This window comes from Uloborus diversus, chromosome 7 (assembly GCF_026930045.1).
Source record: "Uloborus diversus isolate 005 chromosome 7, Udiv.v.3.1, whole genome shotgun sequence".
Taxonomy (NCBI): domain Eukaryota; kingdom Metazoa; phylum Arthropoda; class Arachnida; order Araneae; family Uloboridae; genus Uloborus; species Uloborus diversus.
Window position 1 is genome coordinate 23,530,890 of NC_072737.1, and position 22,074 is coordinate 23,552,963.

At 35.3% G+C, this 22,074-nt stretch overlaps 1 protein-coding gene across 1 annotated transcript in view; it reads left to right on the plus strand.

The window, feature by feature from the left end:
- LOC129226397 (degenerin mec-10-like) overlaps nucleotides 1-21,235 on the plus strand; it is a gene marked incomplete at its 3' end in the record, with an annotated part of 44,348 nt that extends 23,113 nt beyond the window's left edge. The window contains exons 6-13 of the mRNA XM_054860998.1: nucleotides 5,163-5,323; nucleotides 5,432-5,527; nucleotides 12,460-12,568; nucleotides 14,112-14,181; nucleotides 15,114-15,162; nucleotides 15,366-15,418; nucleotides 16,332-16,407; nucleotides 21,101-21,235. Of these exons, the coding sequence (XP_054716973.1) occupies nucleotides 5,163-5,323; nucleotides 5,432-5,527; nucleotides 12,460-12,568; nucleotides 14,112-14,181; nucleotides 15,114-15,162; nucleotides 15,366-15,418; nucleotides 16,332-16,407; nucleotides 21,101-21,235 (749 nt within the window). The remainder of the gene's footprint in view (nucleotides 1-5,162; nucleotides 5,324-5,431; nucleotides 5,528-12,459; nucleotides 12,569-14,111; nucleotides 14,182-15,113; nucleotides 15,163-15,365; nucleotides 15,419-16,331; nucleotides 16,408-21,100) is intronic.
- Nucleotides 21,236-22,074: the final 839 nt, after the last annotated feature.

Here is a 22,074-nt window from a genome sequence, read left to right on the forward strand (position 1 = left end):
AATTGGTTTAGATTTTCTATTATTTTTATGTAAACGTCGTACATTTCTTACTTTTATTTTTTCATTTTTTGCTTTCTTATTTCGTTTTGTGATTAACTAATTCCAATATGTTTATCCTTCACTCTGTTTTTTCTGCATTTCTCCATTTGATACATTGCTTCCATACATAGTTTTTCCCGCTGGTAAATTTATTGCTAATTTATTCAGAGTGGTTTCATTTTTGGACTTTTTGCATTGTTTATGGGTTTTCTTTTAAAATTTATTACTTAACGGTTTTTTCCTGATGGAATTATATAATAAATTTTGTCTCCATGTGTCATTTTATCTTTTTTGTTTTGTTTAATTTCTATTTTTTGATATTTATACTACCTCCTGTTCCACCGTGTTGCTTTTCTCGGATGACTTTTCATCCAAAAGCTCACACTTCTTTGCATTGAAAAAGGTGTTCCTTGTAACACCGAAACACGTGTCTGCAATCATTTGCAAGTTTTGTGCTTAATAACGTTGGATTACTGACATTTTAATTTTTCAGCACAAAGGTATTTATTCTTTATTTAGCGCTTATTGTTTTCCATTTGTAGCTGAGTTATTTCTCTCGAATTCCCGAATCGGTTAATTTAAAAATTTTCTGTTTCGATTTTTCTAATTTCTGAGTTACGATTTAATTGTGTCATGTTATGCAAATCGTCAACAAAATTCTCAAGGATATATGGTGGTAGTTTTCTTTTCAGTTGATTGACCATTATTTCCTTTCACTTATCGAATTCTGTAATCTTACTACCATTTTATTCCACTCATGATAAAAATTAAAAATGGTTTAACTAAAAACGCGAAATCTCGCCAAGGCTACTTTGCTCGCACAATACTAAAACTATAACCCTAAACAAATTTGGCGAAACCTTTCAGCTGAGAATAAAAGGAATAAAGTAAATTCTTTCTCGGTTATTCATTTTGTTCTACGACAGAGGTTCCCAACCGGTGGTTCGCGAACCCCCAGGGGTTCGCGAGGTGCAGGAAGGGGGTTCGCGAAAATTTCGGTGCAATGGCGGATTTTTCCTAGTTTGGTGAAAAATTATAAAATATTCAATTTGCACACATAGTTACTATTTTTTTTTTTAATTTGAAAACGCGCCAGACTCTTTTATTAAGCTCAAAAAAAAAAAAAAAAAAACTTTCAGCGGTTTTATAATCTTGGTTAAAAATAAATTTTCTCATTTTTTTTCGATAGACAACAAAAAGAGATATCCTTCCTTCTTTATTGCGAGGCGCCATGCAGAAACGTTGTATTAAGCTGTGGCGGGGATCACGATGACCTTAAAAAGGCGCCATCGCGCGGAGTCAATCAAACAATATACATAATATACATATGTCGAAAAAAATAAAGAATTCTCAAACAATGCATCATAGGGGTATTATTTCTAATCTGGTTGAAATATAACTCGGGAATTTCCTTCGAATTCAGTCATCGAATAGCAGACATGACAGCAAAAGGCTCCAAACTTAAAATTTATTACTGGATTTTACCCATCTGTTCGTTTTCAAAAATATATAACATCAGCATGCTCATAGTTCTGGGGAAATAGTTGTTAACAGACGTATTTAGAGATATTTTAGAGATGCTTGAAAACAAGTGATTTTGTTTGCAATTGGTTTCGCTACATGAACTTGCTACTCTGTTTGTGAAGTTATAATCGTGTTGGTAATTTTTATGATTTAATAACTTTCTGCTGTTATGGATCGATGGTTGAAAACTGATAGTTTGGTTGAGCGACAAATGGACAAGCAGTCAATCGATCAACCCTCAACATCAGCAGTAACTTTCGAATCAACACAGGATATTGAAATAGATAGCTGTAATGAACTGCCGCCTCCCCCGACTAAACAGAAAAGTGAACTAGGAAAAAAGCGAAAATATGACAGTGACTATTTACAAATGGGCTTTTATTTTACTGGAGAAGAGTCTGAACCTAGACCGCTTTGTCTTCTCTGCAACGAAGTTCTAGCGAACAGCAGTTTGAAACCGTCACTTCTGAGAAGACACCTCGAAACAAAGCATCCGACACACAAGGACAAACCTATCGAATATTTTAAAAGAAAATTGGAATATAATAAAAAGTGTAGCGTCTCTACGTTCCTGTTAGAATTCAACGAAGATAGTAAAATGGCCCTTAAAGCTTCATATCGAGTCAGTTATAGAATTGCAAGATCTGGACAGCCACATACAATTGCAGAAAATTTAATTGGACCGTGTGCTAAAGATATTGCTAAGTGTATGCTGAGAGAAAAGTCAGCAAAAAAAATTGACCTATTTCCGCTATCAAACAACACAGTATCACGCAGAATTACTGATTTGGCAAGTAATGTAGAGAAAGAACTTGTGAATAGAATAAAAGAGAATAATTTTGCGATCCAGCTTGATGAGTCGACTGATGTAGCAAACGCTGCAATATTACTTGTCTATGTTAGGTATATTTTTAACGATACAATTAAAAAAGATGTACTATTTGCAAAACCTTTGAAAACCAACACAACTGGAGAAGCAATTTTCGAACTGGTCAACAGTTACTTTGAAGAAAATGGAATAGATTGGTCTTTGTGTGTGGGTGTGTGCACGGATGGTGCAAAATCAATGACAGGAAAATTTGTTGGCTTTGTGGTGCGAGTAAAGAAGATCAACGAGAAAATTGAATGGACTCATTGCTGCATTCATAGACAAGCATTAGCATGTAAGCGTATTCCCGCAGAATTATCCGCTACTTTGAATGATGCGGTAAAAATTGTAAATTTCATAAAATCACGTGCCACAAATTGCCGTCTATTTCACGCGCTTTGTGAGGAATTGGGAAGCCTTCATGTTACTTAACTTCTTCACACAGAAGTTAGATGACTTTCCCGTGGCAAAATTTTGACACGCTTATTTGAATTGAAGTCAGAAGTCCAAGCATTTTTTGTTGATCATCCATTTCACTTGTCCACTTGCATATTCGATCCTCTTTGGATGCAAAGGCTTGCATATTTAGCTGACATCTTTTCAAAATTAAATGAATTAAATCTATCCTTGCAAGGTGCAGTTGTTAATATTTTCGTTGTATATGATAAAATTGAAGCTATGGTAAAAAAAAATTGAATTTCTGGATCCAATGCCTGGAAATGGGTGAGTTTTCTTGTTTCACTTCTCTTAGTAGTTTTTTATCAGAAAACTCAATGAAACTTGATGAAAGCGTTAAAAGAAATGTATGTGAACATCTGCAACATCTTGAACTAACTTTTGACGAGTATTTTCCTAATAGGCGTAACGTCCCTCTCTCAAACAACTGGATACGCAATCCTTTTGAAGGAAATCCATGCTTAGAGAACACCCTGACATTACCTGAAAAGGAAATGCTCATCGAGTTATCCTGTGATAATTCATTGAAAACTATCTTTAAAGAGCTCTCGTTAATTGACTTCTGGCTCAGTGTAAGAAATGACTATACCGTTTTGTCCAAAAAAGCAATTCGAATTTTATTACCATTTTGTACAACATATCTGTGCGAGAAAGGATTTTCCTCCTATACTTATCTCAAAGATAAATACCGAAGCAGATTGAATGCAGAGCCTGATTTAAGACTCAAACTGTCAGACATTGAACCAAACTTTCAGTTTCTTTGTTCCGTCAAACAGCCACAAATATCGCATTAAGGATTTTTTCCCCAATTTAAAGTATGCTTAAAAAAAAATAGTTGGTTTATAAAACTTCTTGTTTATAATTTTTCTTGTAGATGTAGTTTTAACTTTTTATTAATGTTTGCACTTAATGATATTTTACAATTATATTTTTGTTTATTGCAATCAAATGCTGCAAAAAATGGAAAGCAAACATGCTGTTTTTTTATTGTTTCTTACATGTTACTAATTTCAACATCAGGGGGTTCGCGAACTTTTTTGCCTGTTCCAAGGGGTTCGCAAAGAGAAAAAGGTTGGGAACCGCTGTTCTACGATAATATATTCAAGAAAATATTTTGCATACTGTCCATTCCAACTAAATGCTGCTGTAAAATATGGTAAGTTTAATTAATTTAAGATTAAAAAAACCCCCATATTCTTACAAATTCATACAAAACAATAAAATTTTTTACCTTGTATAACGTTATCCAAGTTTGTTAATCCAGAATTTTCGCTTTCACCAATTATTAAGGAAATAATGAAAACTAACATTATTTTGAGAAGCTCGAGAATACTACTAAGGGACGAATTAATTTCTGTAGCTGAAAGCAAACTAAGACACATCGATTGCGTTAATAAATACTCAGAACAAACTGCCTGTGTTTACGTCAACAGACACACGTGGGACGCAACGTGGCAATGTTTTAGTTTCATTTGCAGTTTTGTAAATCACCGCAAGGTAGCGTATTCGAGCGCTGGAGTTCCGAATTAAAAACTATCAATTAGGACACTTAAATTTCGACATAAAATCCCTATTTTTCGAAGGCTTTCCTCCATTTAAATTATTTTTCAGTGCTTCATCTCAACTTTCCGCAACAATGCTTTTATTAAAATTTATAGCGGTGAAGAAAATCATTCAGACGACAGACATGTTGCCATTTTCATTCTCGAATATGAAGAAGTAAAATTTTTCATTTTGTTTTAAAGGCTTTTCCTGTAATCGGGGGATTTAAAATGTTTACTTTTTGGTTGTTTTTCCGCAAACTGCCGCAAAACTTTACTGATTTTTTTTCTTTTCTTTTTGTTCAAGCCTGGGGGTTGAACAGGCGTCACTTGACGTAACTTTTATTTTCGAGGTAGACCGTGCAAAGCCGGGCGACGCAGCTAGTAAAAAAGGACGGTCATTTGGAGAAATTAAACTTAATGATTGATAAGTTGCAACAGAGACGAAAAGAAGAGAAGGGGGAAGGGATAATAGAAAACATTTACAAGCAAAACCAGCACGAATAGACGAAATTTCTTTTGAAAATACTCTTTATGGTCGTCTTATTTTACAGTGAAATTTCGTTACAACGAACTTGCACGGGCCGCAAATTTTGTTCGTTGGATCCATAATTTCTCTGTAACAGAATTCAAGCAATGTAGTGGAAATCAAATCGGGACTAAAAATGTATTTCGTTGAAATGGATGTTTCGTTGTATTGGTATTCGTTGTAACGGAGTTTCACTGTTTTACAGAGTTGTCAATTATGATGAATCTAGAATCTGATGAATACAGCCCTATGAATCCTGTTGTCAGAGCCCGGATGACTATACATGACCCGAACACCATACCTAATCCCCAATACGATGGGGTGAGCCTACAACCAGGAAGAACGTACAACTACGGAATAAGAGAAGTAAGATATATTTTTCTTCATCAATACGCAAGTTTATAAAAAAAAAAAAAAAAAACATATACAGAGCATTGGAAAATCTTCAACTTTTTGATCTTTTTTGGTTTGCAGAGCATGGTTCATGTTTTGCCTTCACCCTATCAAACGGACTGCAAAAATTATTCTGGGTTGAAAGAAGTGCGGACGTTATCAAAGCAAACTCAAGAGGTATGGAGTGAAATATTTCATAAAACAGATTGTATTCTCTATATTTCAGAAAAACCACTATTTTTAGAACTCTTTTATTGAGAATTATCATGAAAAGAGCTTTGCTACAAAGTCAACGCATTGGTGACAAATGAGGTTACAAAAATCTTAATTTTTCCAAAGGAATGTTTCACAGGTATGAAAGCAAAATGTATATTAAAAAAATAGTAATAATTTGAATTTTGACATTTTGAATTCAAATTATGTTTTTCGCAATCACGAGTGCGTATGTATGTGTGTATGCGTGCGTGTTTGTGTCTGCGGGCAGTCATGAGTGTATTGGTATGTGTGTAGGCGTGTGTGTGTGTGTGTGTATGTGTGCGTATGTATGCGTGTGTGTGTAGGATATGGACGCAACCTGGAGACGGTTCTCGCTATAGGAGCAGTATCGTGAGGCCGGTCGACGGTGGTGCTACAGAGGGAGGCGGGGGGAAAATAAAAAGACATCATTCAACAGTCAAATGAAAACAATTAGCAATCGTGATTGTTCAATAATATGTGTCCTTGCAGTTCATTCGAAGTCAGATTGATTTGTGATTAGTCTACGCTTAGCTGTAGCGCATGTTAAAAATATGCATACTCCCGATTATCTGCAAGCGGATTATCCACGAGTCAATTGACAATCAGGAACATGTACTTTTGCAGCAAAAAGAAAAGAACAATTGCTGTTTTTAGTCGAAAATTGTAAATTTAAACTCAATTGCATCTGTTTTTTTTTTTTTTTACTTTAATTGGTTTATTTTTTGTGACTTCTTCATTGTACAAACTTGCTCTTTATTGATGTTAGGTTTGTTGAGCAAAAATACAAAACATTTTTTCAGTTCTATATATATTTTCACTGTCGGTCGAAAGTTATTACAAATCAATACAGCTAAGTTTTTTTGAGGAAGGATAATTTTTTCCGTATTCGTCCCTCATTTTAGCCTTTTTGCGGTTTATTCACAGCACTTGCGCCACCCGATTGCGCGGATAATCGAGAGTTTACTGTATACTTATAAATGGACAATTATTCATAACACCACGGCCAGCATCATATGCATCAAATAAGTGTGTATTGATGGTATTTGGGGGCACGGCAGTGCCTCCGCCAAGTCGAGCGCGAAGCAAACACTGCCGTACCATCCTTTAATGGAACCATTTCGCCGCATTTTCAGGCCCCTATTTGAGAACCTTCTGATGAGACTAGAACGCAGAAATTTTCGTCATCTAGTAAGCTATAATCACATACTTAAAATCCGAAATTTCAAGTCTGTAGGTCATTTAGTTCCGAAGTTAAGCGAAAGCAAAGTTTCGCATTTATGACACTCACTCACTCACTCATGATCATCAAAATAGAACTAGTACTTCCCATAAACTCAGAGAGGTGAAATTTGGTACAGAGTTAGGGTTTGATGGCCACATAAAGGGAAAACTATAAAAACTAGGCTAATTGAAGATCTGGAGTGACCCTGATTAGAAAACACAAGAGCCCGACCAAACTATTAGAGATCGACATAACGCCTTTACAAAAAATATTCAACTTGGCGGGCCGCTTCATTTGATGTCAAAAATCGAAAGCTGAAGTATCTAATGAAGAACCCTCAGGTGTATTAGAGATATGGTAATGCCCCCTTCTACTATTGGTACATAAAAAAATCGACTGTCATTGCAAAAGTCCAGCGTAGTGGGACACATCTTCTAATTTAATCTAGCCTAACTTTAGTCTACTCGAACATTACACAAATTAAATGTTTCTACAAAAAGAAGTGAAATCCCACCAAAAACATTCTGTAAAAAACTAGCCAAGTCTCGATGGAGCTGCTTGTTTATCTCTAAAAAGTAGTGAAATCTAGACAAAGTCATGACAAGTCTAAAGGTTCCTTACTGCGATTTCTTTATCATTATAGTTAATGTTGTGTGACTTGGCCGTTAAAGGGTACGCAAGGGTACAAAACCAGGTGCTCCATGACACCAGTGCACCAATCTTGCGCCAGAACCGCTACCCATTGACGATGGAAAATTGCCACTTGGAAAACGTGTAAACAAAATTGACCTGTACCCACTAAGGTATAAAGAATGTCTAACGGCCAAGTCACACAACATTAACTATAATAATAAAGAAATCGCAGTAAGGAACCTTTAGACTTGTCATGACTTTGTCTAGATTTCACTACTTTTTAGAGATAAACAAGCAGCTCCATCGAGACTTGGCTAGTTTTTTACAGAATGTTTTTGGTGGGATAGTCTTTACATAATGGGCGTGGTTAAGAGAGTGCTGTAATTTGGTTCTGATTTAAAGATGAAAGGCTGAGTAGGGTAAATGTTCTTAATTGATTGCATTGTAATCTGAAATCTCTAAAAAGTATTTTAACAAAATAATAAAATCATCAGTAACAATATTCAGTACAAAAGTATCAACAACTAATTTGGGACGAAGAAAGGTGTAAAATATTTAAGTGAAACCGCGATTTTACGCTTCTCAAGGGACTGATGGTTTGGTTAAAAAAACGTAAAATACGGAAATGGCAACAAAACTTATGATGGGACCCGATGAAAAAACTTAAAGTGAGGGAAAAAAAGTAGATTCCAGGGCCGTAAAATTGGGGTTTTACTGTAGATATACACACGGTGTTCCGTTTTAACCTGCAAAACCTCTATCTTCGCAACCGTTAGTCCTAGAAGCATACTTCCAATTGCAAAAATGTTCAAAATCAGTTGCAGAGTTAAGATATTGATAGTTTAAAGCTAAAATAAAAATGAGTCAAAAAATACAAAATTTAACTTTTTATTCGGGCCCCAAGTCCTCTAACTCATATTTAGGGAAATAATCTCCATTGAAAGAAAAAACTAACACAAAAAATTTGACATTTGTGCGACCAAAATTCAAGGAGATATTCTAGTTTAAAGTTTTAAGGGACCATACAAAAGATGAGATTAGAACTTATCGCTCTTTCAGAAGAATGACAGGTTGTCGAAGCAAAAAAACAAAGTAGTTTATATTTTTCATTCCTATTCAAAAATAAATGCAAATGTAATGCCATGATACGCAAAAAAACACGACAGAACCTCGAACAGTTTGAAAAACCACCTCTATGCACACATATAATTTTAAACACTTTGTTGGCTTTGGACAATAAGAAGCCTGTAGATGTTGTTTACATTGATTTTCAAAAAGCTTTCGATAAGGTACCGCATGTTGCTCTACTTAGCAAATTAGCTGATATAGGAATAGGAGGGAAAACTTTCATTTGGGTAAAAAATTGGCTGACCGGAAGGAAACAAAGAGTAGTTGTAAGGGGAAATTATTCTAATTGGAGTGAGGTCTTAAGCGGGGTTCCTCAAGGATCAGTGTTAGGGCCTGTTTTGTTCATTGTCTTTATGAACGATATTCACAAAAATATTTCTGGGAACATGAATTGTTTTGCTGATGATGTCAAAGTTATGGGGACTGTAGAAAATGAAGAACAAGCAAATCAGCTGCAAGAGGATCTAGATCATATTACGGAGTGGGCTGATAAATGGGGTATGGCTGTTAATGTTGGGAAATGTCAAGTGCTACATTTAGGGCATGGAAATAAGTGTACAAGTTATTATTTGCAAGGTTCAGTCATTAGTCAGGCAGACAAAGTTACTGATCTGGGGGTCCTAATAAGTCAGGATTTAAGGTTTAGCCAACAGTGCAGCATTGCTAGCAACAAAGCCAATAAGATGCTTGGGTTTATCAATAGATCTATTTCAAATGAATCTAAAGAAGTTCTTCTGCCCTTATATAGAAGTTTGGTAAGACCCCATTTGGAGTATGCTGTTCAGTTTTGGTCTCCTTATCTTAAGAAAGACATTAATGTATTGGAAAGGGTTCAAAGGCGGGCTACAAGGCTAATAAGTGGACTTTCCCACTTAGATTATGATTCCAGGCTTAGAAGGCTAAAAATGTACAGTCTTGAGCAAAGAAGAGACCGAGGGGACATGATTCAGCTGTTTAAATTTATTAAAACGAAAGATGTTACGGGGCTAAAGTTTAGCACTGAAAACAGGACAAGGGGTCATTGTTTTAAGCTATTTAAATCTCAGGCTAACATGGATATTAGGAAAAATTATTATTTTAGCAGGGTAGTGAAACCTTGGAACAGCTTACCGGAAAAGGTGGTAATGAGCAAAGGAGTAGACAGTTTTAAGAGGGCCATTGATCTTCACTGGGGATTGTAAATTGACTAGGACCAGTCTAGCTGGGCCCAGAGCCTGTTGCTGGTCGTCACTTTTGTATTTGTATTTGTATTAATCGCTATATTTTCCCCCGTTATTGACGCGAGTGAAAAGTGGTGTAAGTCACAAAACGCTGCGTTTCGTATCTTGATAAATATTGGTCGTAGTAATTTCAAACGTTTTGGGTTGGAATTATTTTTTAATGGAGATTATTTCCCTAAATATAAGTTAGAGGAACGGGGGCTCGTATGAAAAGTTAAACTTTATATTTTTTGACTCATTTTTATTTTTGCTTTTAAAACGGAACACCCTGTATATGTATCAAGCAGGGTTGAAAAGGTTTTGGACACTAAGGTAAAAACCAAGGTAAAAACCCTAGTTTTTACCGTCCTGTCCAAAACCCTTGTGTCAAAACTGTCCGAAAGTGTCCAAAACTATATTTTTCGAAAAACTGTGTTTTGTGAAAAAACATTTAAAACAGAAAAAAAAAATGTATCAAAGAAACGCTTTATATTGAACATTTATTCAATGAGAACATTCAACTTATTAGTGCAGCTCCTTTTAATCTAGTTAAATAGAAGTTGAATTCTTGATTATAATTTCAATTTGTAAGCATGAGTTTATTTTATTTTTTTGATAATAGTAACCAAATTTCCCTATGTTTATGCATGTGCGTAAATGAAGAAAGGATTGGCCAGATTTTTACCATCCTGTTCAAAACCCTTGTGCCCGAAAATGTCCAAAACTATTTTTTGAGAAATTATATTTTGTGAGAAAATATCAAAAGAAGAACAAAATGTGTCTAAGTTATTTTTTTGACTATTTAATATCCAATGTGAACATTCAAGTATAAATAAATAAATAAATAATTTATATATATATATATATATATATATATATATATATATAAGGGTGTCCCAAAAAAAATGAAAGTCTTTTTTTTAAACGCATACCCTAATTTGGAAAATTTACTTGGCTTTTACCATGCTAAACATAGTAATATGACTATCAAGAGTTCATAAAATTGCCTCTCATACTTTTAGGTGGAGATACAGAAAATGAATTTAAAATAAGACCATCGGGAGCCATGCACAAAGCTCAATGGATGGCTCGAGCGATTTACTCCCTAAAATTATTACTATTTTATTTAGTTCACAACTAAAATTAGATACGAAGGAAAATGAAGCATTGTTTGATGTCTGCTTGTATGTAGTGAGAAATACGTGAAACCATGGCTTCAATACATTTTGGCAGTCAAAGCACCCAACAAAGATTTGTGCTTTTTGATAAAAGTGTACGAAAATGTGGACCCAATTATCTCAAAAGCTGCTCTACAAAAATTCATCCAGCTTTTATGGTATGGTCAATAATATTTCATTCCTTGATGTGAAAAAGACTGTCTCGATGCTTAGGGCAGTAAACGATGCAGCTGAAAGAGCTGTAAAAATGATGCAGGACTTTCATGGTTTGCTAACAGCTGATGAGGAACAAAAACAATCTGTGTTACGTTGAGTTCAAGAGCAGCGGAAGCTCTATCCTGACTGCAAAAAGCAGACATTGAATTAAAAATATGTGCAGTAATGTTTCTTTTAGTCTAATATTGTTGTAAACATCTGCTTTAAATAAATTGACGTCGCGTGTAGTAAGGAATTATGCAGTTAGAAATCTTTCCACTGTAGTCGCCGTACAGGATTTCAGGTCCAACTTTGATCTCAAGTCGGCACGGGTTCCCGTTATTTTATTGCAATGAAACTTTTTTCTCATGTTTCTGAGGTGAAATGGAAAAAATTTGTAGGGTATGCGTATTCGATTTCACAATTTTTTTTTTGCCATTATATCTTGGAACACCCATATATATATATATATATATATATATATATATATATATATATATATATATATATATATATATATATATATATATACATATATACATATAACTTATTTATGCAGCTGAGAAGCGTAGAAATTAAATTCTGCGTTAAAAATTTCAATTTGAATGCAGGAGGTTTTTTTTTCATTAATTTATGCATGAGTGAAAAAGAATGTATTTAAAATATAGTGCAATAAATTACAAATTTTTGAAGTTAAAGAATGTATTATATTAAAAATATGAACTAAAAAAAGCATAGCACAAGTTTTATAATTAAATATTTAATCATTAATTTCTTGTTCTTTAATCTATGATCAAAGAAAATAATTTTCGTTAAAACATTATGTAAAACTTATTTGCAAAAACCATTTAAAAATTAAGATTTTTTCCCTCCTTCAATATTATACATTTAATAACATTCCTTTGAGTTATAAATGGACCTGAAATTAGTTGTCTTGGTGGCGTTGGGAATTTCCTTTCATAACTCTACCAACTGTTACATAAGGAATTTTTTATATAATAGTTATTGGCAATTTTTTTAAGTAAAATATTTTTAAACGAACATGTTGGAGAAAAATATTATCAAATACTCATTATATATAATTAAAACGCATTAATATCAATATTTATTCATTACGAATATTGCAGTAAAAACAAATCGATTAGATTACACCCCTTCAGCTTTAGCATAGTTTTGGACACTTTAAGACAGTTTCGGACACTTTTGGACAGTTTTAGACCGTTTTGGACGATAAAAACCATCTGTCCTGTTCTAAACCAGTTTTGGACAGTCCAAAACCCAACTCTGGTATAAAGGCATCTAAAATTTGTCTTTCAGGGTTGCATGTCAGAATGTTTCGCCAACATGCATGTCCGTTTCTGTGATTGCACTGTTCACAGGCTCTCTCTCATCTACGACATAAGAACTTGCTGGGATCCTAAAGAAGGTAATTTTAATTACAATAAATATCTTGAAAATAAAAATGAGCGTTGTTACTGTTTGACCAGCGATATGGGATTCGCAGATGGAAATGGGCGCATCTGTTAGTTTGCAAGGATGCCAGTTTGCCGTTACAAATGTATTTATTTATAACAAACTAGAAAATCGCCCATCAAGGTACGACGGGTGAAAATTGCTTCTACATCTAAACGAAACAATTACCTCTTTCGTGATATTTTTTATAGTTGAAATTTTACCCCAGGTCAAGTTCGTAGTTGACCATTTTTTCCTGTCTCCATTCTCCTAAAATGAGTCTTTACCCGTAAAACAGTTAAGTTACCGGATTTAGTTCAGCATTGTCAAAATAAAGCATTTCTCTGCATGTCAAACGTTACGAAAAAATTTTTTTTTTAATCAAATTATCATGCCGTAGAGGGATTTTATTGTTGGTGACGTCAGGAGCGTTACTCGCTCAGTGAATTCGTTATTATATTTCTGAGGATGCCCAGAAGATTGGCTATGACGTCATTAGTCCTAGTACCTTCTAACAAGCTGCTCGCGCAGCAAATTTTCGGGGGTCATGGCACACTAACGAGGTACGGGGAGATATACCGTATCTCACGGTGAGCAAGACCCACACATTAAGGGGTAAACACCCAGCTGAGCGGAAGCTCAGTATGGTGACCTTCCCCGGCGCAATAAACACCAAGCCCGTCCGTAGCACAGATGACTATCGACCGCCGCACTCAGTCCCGCGGGGGGCCCGCTACGCGGACCCCCCGTGAGATGGAACCTAAGGCCCACGGCTAAGAGGTGGGGTGCGTGCGGAGAAAAGTAAATTCTAACAATACCTCTGAACTTTACCGGATAAAAACACAAGGGCAGATCACGAGTCAAGATAAAAGGCGTCTAACATATGAGTTAGCCCGCACAAGGGACAAAAGGGCGAGCTCCGATTTTTAAACCATAAGCAAACAGGCATTCATGTCCTGTAGAATTACGGAAAAGTGCAATGGTGCCCAAGATTTGTCAGCAGTATACTCCTGTATACCACGGGGGGGGGGGGGGGGGGTCTTTAGTCAGCAGAAGCACGCTTCACACTTTGCTTAAATCCATAAGCATATCTTGATTGAAAACACATAGATGAAATGACACGAAATGGGACATGTAAGAAAGACATGCTCTTTACAAGTTGAATTACCTGAATTTTATGACTCCTGCCACAGCGACCCGTTTTTTCGTCATCAATTCGTCCTGCTCAAGATTAACGAGATCAGAAAATGCATTAAGATCCCACTATTAGAACCACTATACTACAGAGCTAATATTCAACCACTATACTGAAGTGTATGACCGTAAACAAAGTTTTCGGGTAGTTTTTTACTTAAGCAATATTTGTACTCAACAAAGACTGCTAATAAATTCTCTGGATTTTTTTCCTTCTAATTATGACCTTTTCGACAGAAGTAAGCTGCAGAATGAGATATTATACATAATTTTTATATGGTATATTTTATCTAAGAAAATTTCTGAATAAATTATATTTCTAGATCAATGTCTTAAAGAATACGATCAACAAATAAAAGAGCTTTGCTACCCTGAATGTCGAATGCCTTGCAGGTAAGTAATAGTTTACCAGTTACAACAGATTCTCACCTATGTTTTTGTACAAATACTAGTATCTTATAGAGCCGAGTCAGTTTGACTGGCTTTCATGACACAAGCATTCATGGAAAACCAGGCTTGGCCGAACAAGAGAGTTGAGGGCCTCAAACGCCAGCTCTAAATATTTTTTTGGAGTGCAGGTAATGAAAACTAAATAAAAAAAAGATAAAACCTTAATTTTCTTCAGTAACAGACCAGAACAATTTTAGTATTTTTTGAGCCCTTAAAATTTGGGGACCCAAGACCACAGCCTAGTTGGTTTGTTCGGTATAATTGTAATCATACTTTGAATATTTGTATGATATAATACTAATGAAATTTCATATTTTGTTTCACCCGCGAATTGAACTTAAACCCGTGTCACGTACATTTCTTTAAAATGCTATGTCTTAGAAATTTGAGCTCCTAGACAAAAATTAATGTTATGTTCGGCACGAAATTTATACGCAACCCGGCAACAAATACCCCGACACCAAATTGACTGTCGCCCCGTGTAATTTTTTTCTTCTTCTTTGTTAGGAAATTATGTGATTTTTTTAAACAAATGTCTTTTAAACAATTCTGTGCTTCAAAATACTGTGAAAACTATTTCTGTTACAAAATGTGGTTTTTTGTCGAAGGATAAGTCCGCTTATTTGAAGATTTGCTTTGCTTACTCTTATACTAACCGGATTATCCGGATTTTCGACCATTCGTATAAAACGAGGGTGAAGTAGTTGTAATTATTTATCCTTTACTGTGTTTTCCCTGTTATCTGGGACAAAAGTTTAATGTATTAAAATTTTTTGTGTGTTCTGACCCACACGATTCATTTTCATATGATGATCGAACCTAAGGGTCGGATACTTTTTTAAAACTTTTTAATTTAATATTAATTCTTGTTACAGGAAAATAACATACAGCTACATTTCTGTGGATTCATTCATTTTGCAGCAGGTAATAATGCAAATGCAAGATTTATTTTTACTTTATTCAAAGTAAAACTGATGTTTGAAGCATAAAATATATTTTTCAAAAAAGGACGAAAAAATGGTTGAAAGACCAAAATAAAAATAATAAAAAATCATGAAACGGCTGTGAGGTTTTGAAAAGCACACTTAAGTCGATTATCTCAATTAATGTATCGTACTATTTTTCAGGGAGCATGTTACAGTGAAGATTTGTTCAATCGCACACTCTCAGAAGAAAACAGGTAATGTAATGATTTAAATCAAAATTATATGCATTTTTTTCAATACATCATCCAGTTTATGCTGCGGTAAATGAAGCAATAAACTGCAAGTTACCTTCCTTAAGCCAGAGCTAAAGCAGAACTACAAGCAATACTACCGACAACCCAGCTATGACATCCGGAGACTGTAGTTTAAACTGCAGTCTCTGGATATTATAATCATGCTGACGGTATAGGCTTGTAAATCAATAAACGTTCAATTTCTTTTTTTATATTTGAGTTGTTTCAGACATTCTCGAAAAAAAGTTTTCTTTTTCTTTTTCATTTTATTTTTGTTAAGAACGTTGAGAAAAATCCCTGATTAGCAATTTTCCCGAATTATCGAGGATATAGTTTAGGGAAAATAGTAAAGAAAATTTTGTAGCAGTTGTTCTACCACTGCAGTTATCTAATTATACAACAAATAGCGCCATTCAAATAATTGATTTTAGTTGCGCCATCTATTAAGTACCTAGATAATTGGAGCGGTGAATCGCTTGCTACAGCAATACCAGAAAATTGAGGCAGAGAACTATTTAAAACTAGCTGCGTCCGTCGCCCGGCTTCACTGACAACAACGATGAAGTATTACACTAAATGTCAATGTTATTCAAACGAAAATAATTTCCTTTTTGGTTGCGAAATAAAGTGGGCAGTTGTTAACATGTTTTCTTCCTCTTCGGTAAAATTTTAAAAAATGAATAGCGCTGGTTTTGATGTTAAACGTCTCAGATATAAGCAATATCAAACACAAAATACAACTGCCCCCTAACAATTTGTTAACGTTAAAAATATCCATTTATTTTCCATTCATTGAAATGTTTCTATTTGATTAAAAGAAAAAAATGCTATTGTGGAAAATTTCCCTAATCATATTCGATTTCCGTGTTTTCAGGAAAAACTTCATATGTCTGAAAGTTTTTTATGCATCGGCAGACTCTGAAGTTTATAGTCACAAGCCAAAATATAACGTAAGTAGACTTGAAAATTTAGTGGCTATTTTTTCCCTCTAAAAATAATTCTCATTCAGTATCGTAAAGGAGGGCTACTTGAGCCTCCATGGCTACTTGAACCCATGAGAAAAAAGTGTTTAAAATCCGTCCTGGTCCTATAAAACTCAATGTATAGATTTAAAAACCTCCTAAATTACAGGTAGCAGTACTAGGCAGAGGCTGGTGAAACAAAGTTTCTGCTATTCCCGTCTTTTTCTGATTGAGGTTATGATTGCAAGTTGTATAAACAGTTGTTTTTAGTGTCTGCAAACTTTCACATGTAAGTTCATGGAAACATCTGATATCATCAAGGTAAAGATAGTTTTATGTTTGCATTCCATTTCTCAATAAAATAACAGTGTTTCAAGATTATAGCTATATAATTAACACAGTAACTAATGTAAGTTAGTAAAAGTGCACTGGTTGCCATAAAATTGGGCTACTTGAACCCAGTGCTCAAGCAGCTCCAGGCCACATTTCATCACTAAATTATGTTAAGTAAGGTTTGTAATCTTATAAAATAAAGAGGTTAGTTACTATTTATACCCGTTTATTTGCAGATCTGGGGATAAAAAGGGTCAGAAAGTAAAAGATATCCCTTAGAGTAGGAAATAATGCGGATTATTAAGAGGAAACATTACAATTGTGTCCAGATTCAACTCATTCCGGAGAAATGTCTTCGGCATCAGCCCATTTTGACTCTAAAAAGGAAATTAAAAAATCGTTCTCAAAAAAGTCTGGGCATCTTGCAGTATTTATAGTAGCGATGAATAGCAGGTAATAAATTATATCAGAAAAAATAAATCCACCCAAACCATTAAATTGAGGAGTTTTCATTCTTTCTAATGTTTAAATTATGAGCATTTCAATTGGTTTAAGCTGTAGTTAGATTATATTTCTATTTGAGAAATTATATGTTTGCCTAAAACTACGTTTTTACGTATACGTTGATTTCATATTAATTTACATAAACAATTTGAAATTTATCTAAATAATTTGCTCACTAGAATGAACGTTTTGAATTTTCTTTTAAAATCACTGGTCCTTCTTGGTACCACAACCTGTTTTATAGCTTTATCTAATGGATTTGCTGAGTGGGACGAAGTAGCCCCAGCGCGGGGCTACTTGAACCCAATTTTTAAAAATAGAAAAACAATATAAAGAGTTACAATTGTTGTTTTAAAAAGGCTCTAAGTGGTAGCAGAACGTCTGAAAAGTGGTAAAAACAAGGTTATTAGTTCACATTAAAAACCAAAAATTCACCAAAATTCAGAGGTTTAACCAAAAATTCAGAGTAAAACTCGCAAAAAATATTAAATTTTGGGTTCAAGTAGCGCCACTTTACGGTACTATTTTTGTAATGAATCCCCCCCCCCCCGCTCCCATGCGCTTCTTGAATAATTACATTCTCAAAAACGTTAACCAAAAGCAATCTTTTCACGTAATACAAGAAATATTTTTCTAATATCTCCAGTAGCCACACAGCGCTGCCCTCACATTGCTCGTGGCCGGCACCTAATGTTATGGGTTCGGTACCAATCGGTCTAAGACCGTTAATTGTGACTGGTGCGCATTAAATCTGTAACAGTCACAGAGTCCCATGAGCTCCCACAACAAAGCAATTACCTCTACGGGTACTGGATCAGGAGATGCTCGGACCCTCGTCTTGTCCAAAAGAGCAGAGTCGTTCTTCAAGGCCCACGCAAACGGCCAAAACCATTCAGAGGCAGGAGCGTGAACAAGGAGGGGGGGGGGGGGGGGGAGAAGGGACACTTGTTAGCCCGGGCCCAAGCCCGGCCAACAGGTGGCCCTTTTAAAATGAGTGATGAAATATAGGAGTAAACAATATGGAGAGGAGCCCGTAAAAGTCATTTGTGACGGGCCCCAAAATTTCTGTGCACGCCCCTGCTCAGAAGTGACCATGAGAGACTTTGGGGTGTCGATACAATGAGGTGCAAAAATAAACTGAAAGTTACTGCACTGAGCGGCCTTAAGGCAGAACTACAAGCATATACCGACAGCCGGTTACGACACCCAGAGACTGCAGTTTCGTCCTTGGTTTGGACATATTAATCTAGAACAGCCATAACCTAGCTGGAGACAAATATCCTGTCATTAAAGATGAAAACGGGAAGCTAAAATTAGCAGGAATTATATTATTAAATAAAATAACATCTGCTTCTTTCTTTTTTTCCCTTTTTTTGGTAAATAACAGTTAAATCCCTCCATTAAATTAGGAAAGAAAAAGGAAATCCTATTCGCAACTCCAACGAACTGTAGGGGGCACTGAAGTCACTGTCTAATGGCGGAATTGAAAACTAAAACAAACGCACATGGTAACGAAGAAAATGCTAAAAGTGTTGTGATTTTTGTTCGTACGTATGATTTTTTCGCTTTATTCTTTTTAAATTAATTTTCAAAGTCTTGTGGATATTCTGGCCCACGTAGAAAGAAATGAGAATTCAAGAAGCATTACTAAACGTCAAAGATTAATGCAAACTACGTAGTTCGTAGTTCTAAGCAGCTATTTCCATGATGTTGAATTCGATATTTATCAATTCTTGATAAAACTAAATAATAATTGTGGCCTGACAAGAACAACAATTAATGCTAGAAAATTCAATATGGCATTACAAATTATTATCGAAAGAAGATGATACTTCTTTGCCTTGCTTGGCTAGCGCTTATTTTTTTTCCATTTGTAGCTGAGTTATTTCTCTCGAATTCCCGAATCGGTTCATTTAAAAATTTTCTGTTTCGATTTTTCTAATTTCTGAGTTACGATTTAATTGTGTCATGTTATGCAAATCATCAACAAAATTCTCACGGATATATGGTGGTAGTTTTCTTTTCAGTTGATTGACCATTATTTCTTTTCACTTATCGAATTCTGTAATCTTACTACCATTTTATTCCACTCATGATAAAAATTAAAAATGGTTTAACTAAAAACGCGAAATCTCGCCAAGGCTACTTTGCTCGCACAATACCAAAATTATAACCCTAAACAAATTTGGCGAAACCTTTCAGCTGAGAATAAAAGGAATAAAGTAAATTCTTTCTAGGTTAAACATTTTTCATTTTGTTCTACGATAATAAATCCAAGAAAATATTTTGCATACTGTCCATTCCAACTAAATGCTGCTGTAAAATATGATTAGTTAAATTAATTTAAGATTAAAAAAAACTCATATTCTTACAAATTCATACAAAACAATAAAAAATTTTACCTGGTATAACGTTATCCAATTTTGTTAATCCAGAGTTTTCTTGTTTACGCGTCCACCATTTAATACTTTTTTGAAAGAAATAAGGAAAACTAACATTATTTTGAGAAGTTCGAGAATACTCTTAGGGGACGAATTAATTTCTGTAGCTGAAAGCAAACTAAGACACATCGATTGCGTTAATAAATACTCAGAACAAACTGCCTGTGTTTACGTCAACAGACACACATGGAACTAAAACGTGGCAATGTTTTAGTTCCATCGGCAGTTTTGTAAATCACCGCAAGGTAGCGTATTCGAGCGCTGGAGTTCCGAATTGAGAAAACATGTCAGTGGCTCGATCAAATTAAGGCCCCTATATATACGAGCCGACGCATCAGCTTAAGATTAGCCTTTTTGGATCGGAGCGCGTGTTTGAGTGGTTGTCTTTTCTGGCAAGTTATCGCGTTTGGTGATTGTTCACTGTGAGCAATTATTAGCGGCACGTGAATTGTTCATTAAATAAAATTTATTTTCAGCAAATTTGGCGAAATCCAAAACTTTGCTGTGGTAACCCTAGCAGTACAACAATGAGAAATCCGATCCGAAATGGCTTAACTTAAGCTGATGCGTCGGCCTGTCTATATAGCGACTCTAAATCAAATGAGTAAAGTATAACGATTCAAACACACATTACGTATGTTTTGGTCGAGATATTTACTGCCGTGGGAAGATGAAGCGCAGTATCTGCAGAAAGTGAGGTTTAGAGATATTTGAAGAAACGCATTTTTGATTCCATACTAGAAATTGGAAGACGTTGGAATGAGACGCATTTTTTTTTTTTCGCGCTTTATTTTCAGCGGAAACCAAATAAGCAAGCTTATACAATAAAGATCTTATGACAAAAATGAAAAAAAAAAAAAAAAAAAAATAATAATAAAAATTAATTTGAATTCTGAAATTTTGAATTCAAATTATGTTTTTCGCAATCACGAACTGAGACAGGACCCTACTCATTGGAGTTTTTGTTTCTAGAAACGGCTCCTGTCCCCCCCCCCCCCAAGTCTGCCTCTCCTCTGCCCTGCCTTACTTGTGCATAGTTTTGTGTGTGCGTAGACCTGTGTATATGCACATAGGTGTGTGTGAGTGCATGTGTGTGTATGACATGGACACCTCCGACCAGGAGAAGCGGATAGCTCAAAACCGGAGCAGCCGCGCCGCGCCGCGGACAGCAGCAGACGGTGGGCGGTGGTGCTGCAAAGGCTTCTGGTCCAAGTTGAAAAAGGCACGGACACCAAAAACGGTCAAATGAGAACAATAAGCAATCGTGATTGCTCAAAAAAAAAAAAAAAAAAAAAATCAGTTACTGTGCTTTGCCATCCTACGGCAGTTTAGATCATTATATTTACCTGTTGGAAACGTACCAAATATTCTGATAACAATTAACAACAATTATTTTTCTTTAGGGAATTCAAGTATTTAGTATCATTGGAGGATACATTGGTTTATGGCTTGGCATTTCATTACTAGATGTTTATAGTTATGTTGTGAATGGTGTATTCCTCTGTTTTGCTAATAGGAAGAAAAATAAAAAAATGTACTGGAACAAATAAATGTATAACAAAAGGAAAATAAAAAACTATTTCTTTTGAGTTACTTGTGTAGCCAGATATTGCCTTCTGGGGAGAGGGAACAAAAGTCCTTACCTGAACATAAATTACCACATTAGAATTAGTATTCTTTGTGAAAACAAAAGGTTTCTGGGAAAGTGTTGACCTCCAAAACCCTCCGTCGCTGCATCACTAGGATTAACAATGTTGTTTTAACTATGGGGCTTGGGGGGGGGGGGATTGTACACCTCCCTCACCGTGCAACTCCACTTAAAGATTAGCTTGTCCAAATTCATAACACACATTTATTAGAGCCCAGTGACACAGCAGAATGCATAAATTTAATCTTTTGTCCCCCTCCCCTTCCTCCGGAAAATTTTGAAATGCCGGGTTTGAATCAGTCAAGATCCTCTCCTCCCCCCCCCCCCCACACACAAGAAAAAAACTCTGTCTTGTAAATCCTGTCTCTGTGTAATGATACTACTCAGAAACTTAATTAAAACAGATTTTTCGGCAATTCATTTTTTTTTGTTAAATTATAAAACAGAGCTTACGCAATCAGTTTTTTTAAATCCACACGATTTTGCTAACAATTTATGATCACCATATTCAATTCTACCTCATTATTTTAGCAGCGTCGAAAGGAAGTCTTTCATTCGAATATTGAAGCTATTTTTTTTTTTTTTTTAATGTGTCAACGATATAGGGGTGCATGCCCTTTCTAAAAGCGCGGGTCTAAGGGGGGACCCCCCTAAATATCGCAAAGAACCCCACAAACAACTTTCCCTAAAAATTCCAATGGCGCAGGCTGAGCCATGACCCCCCCCCCC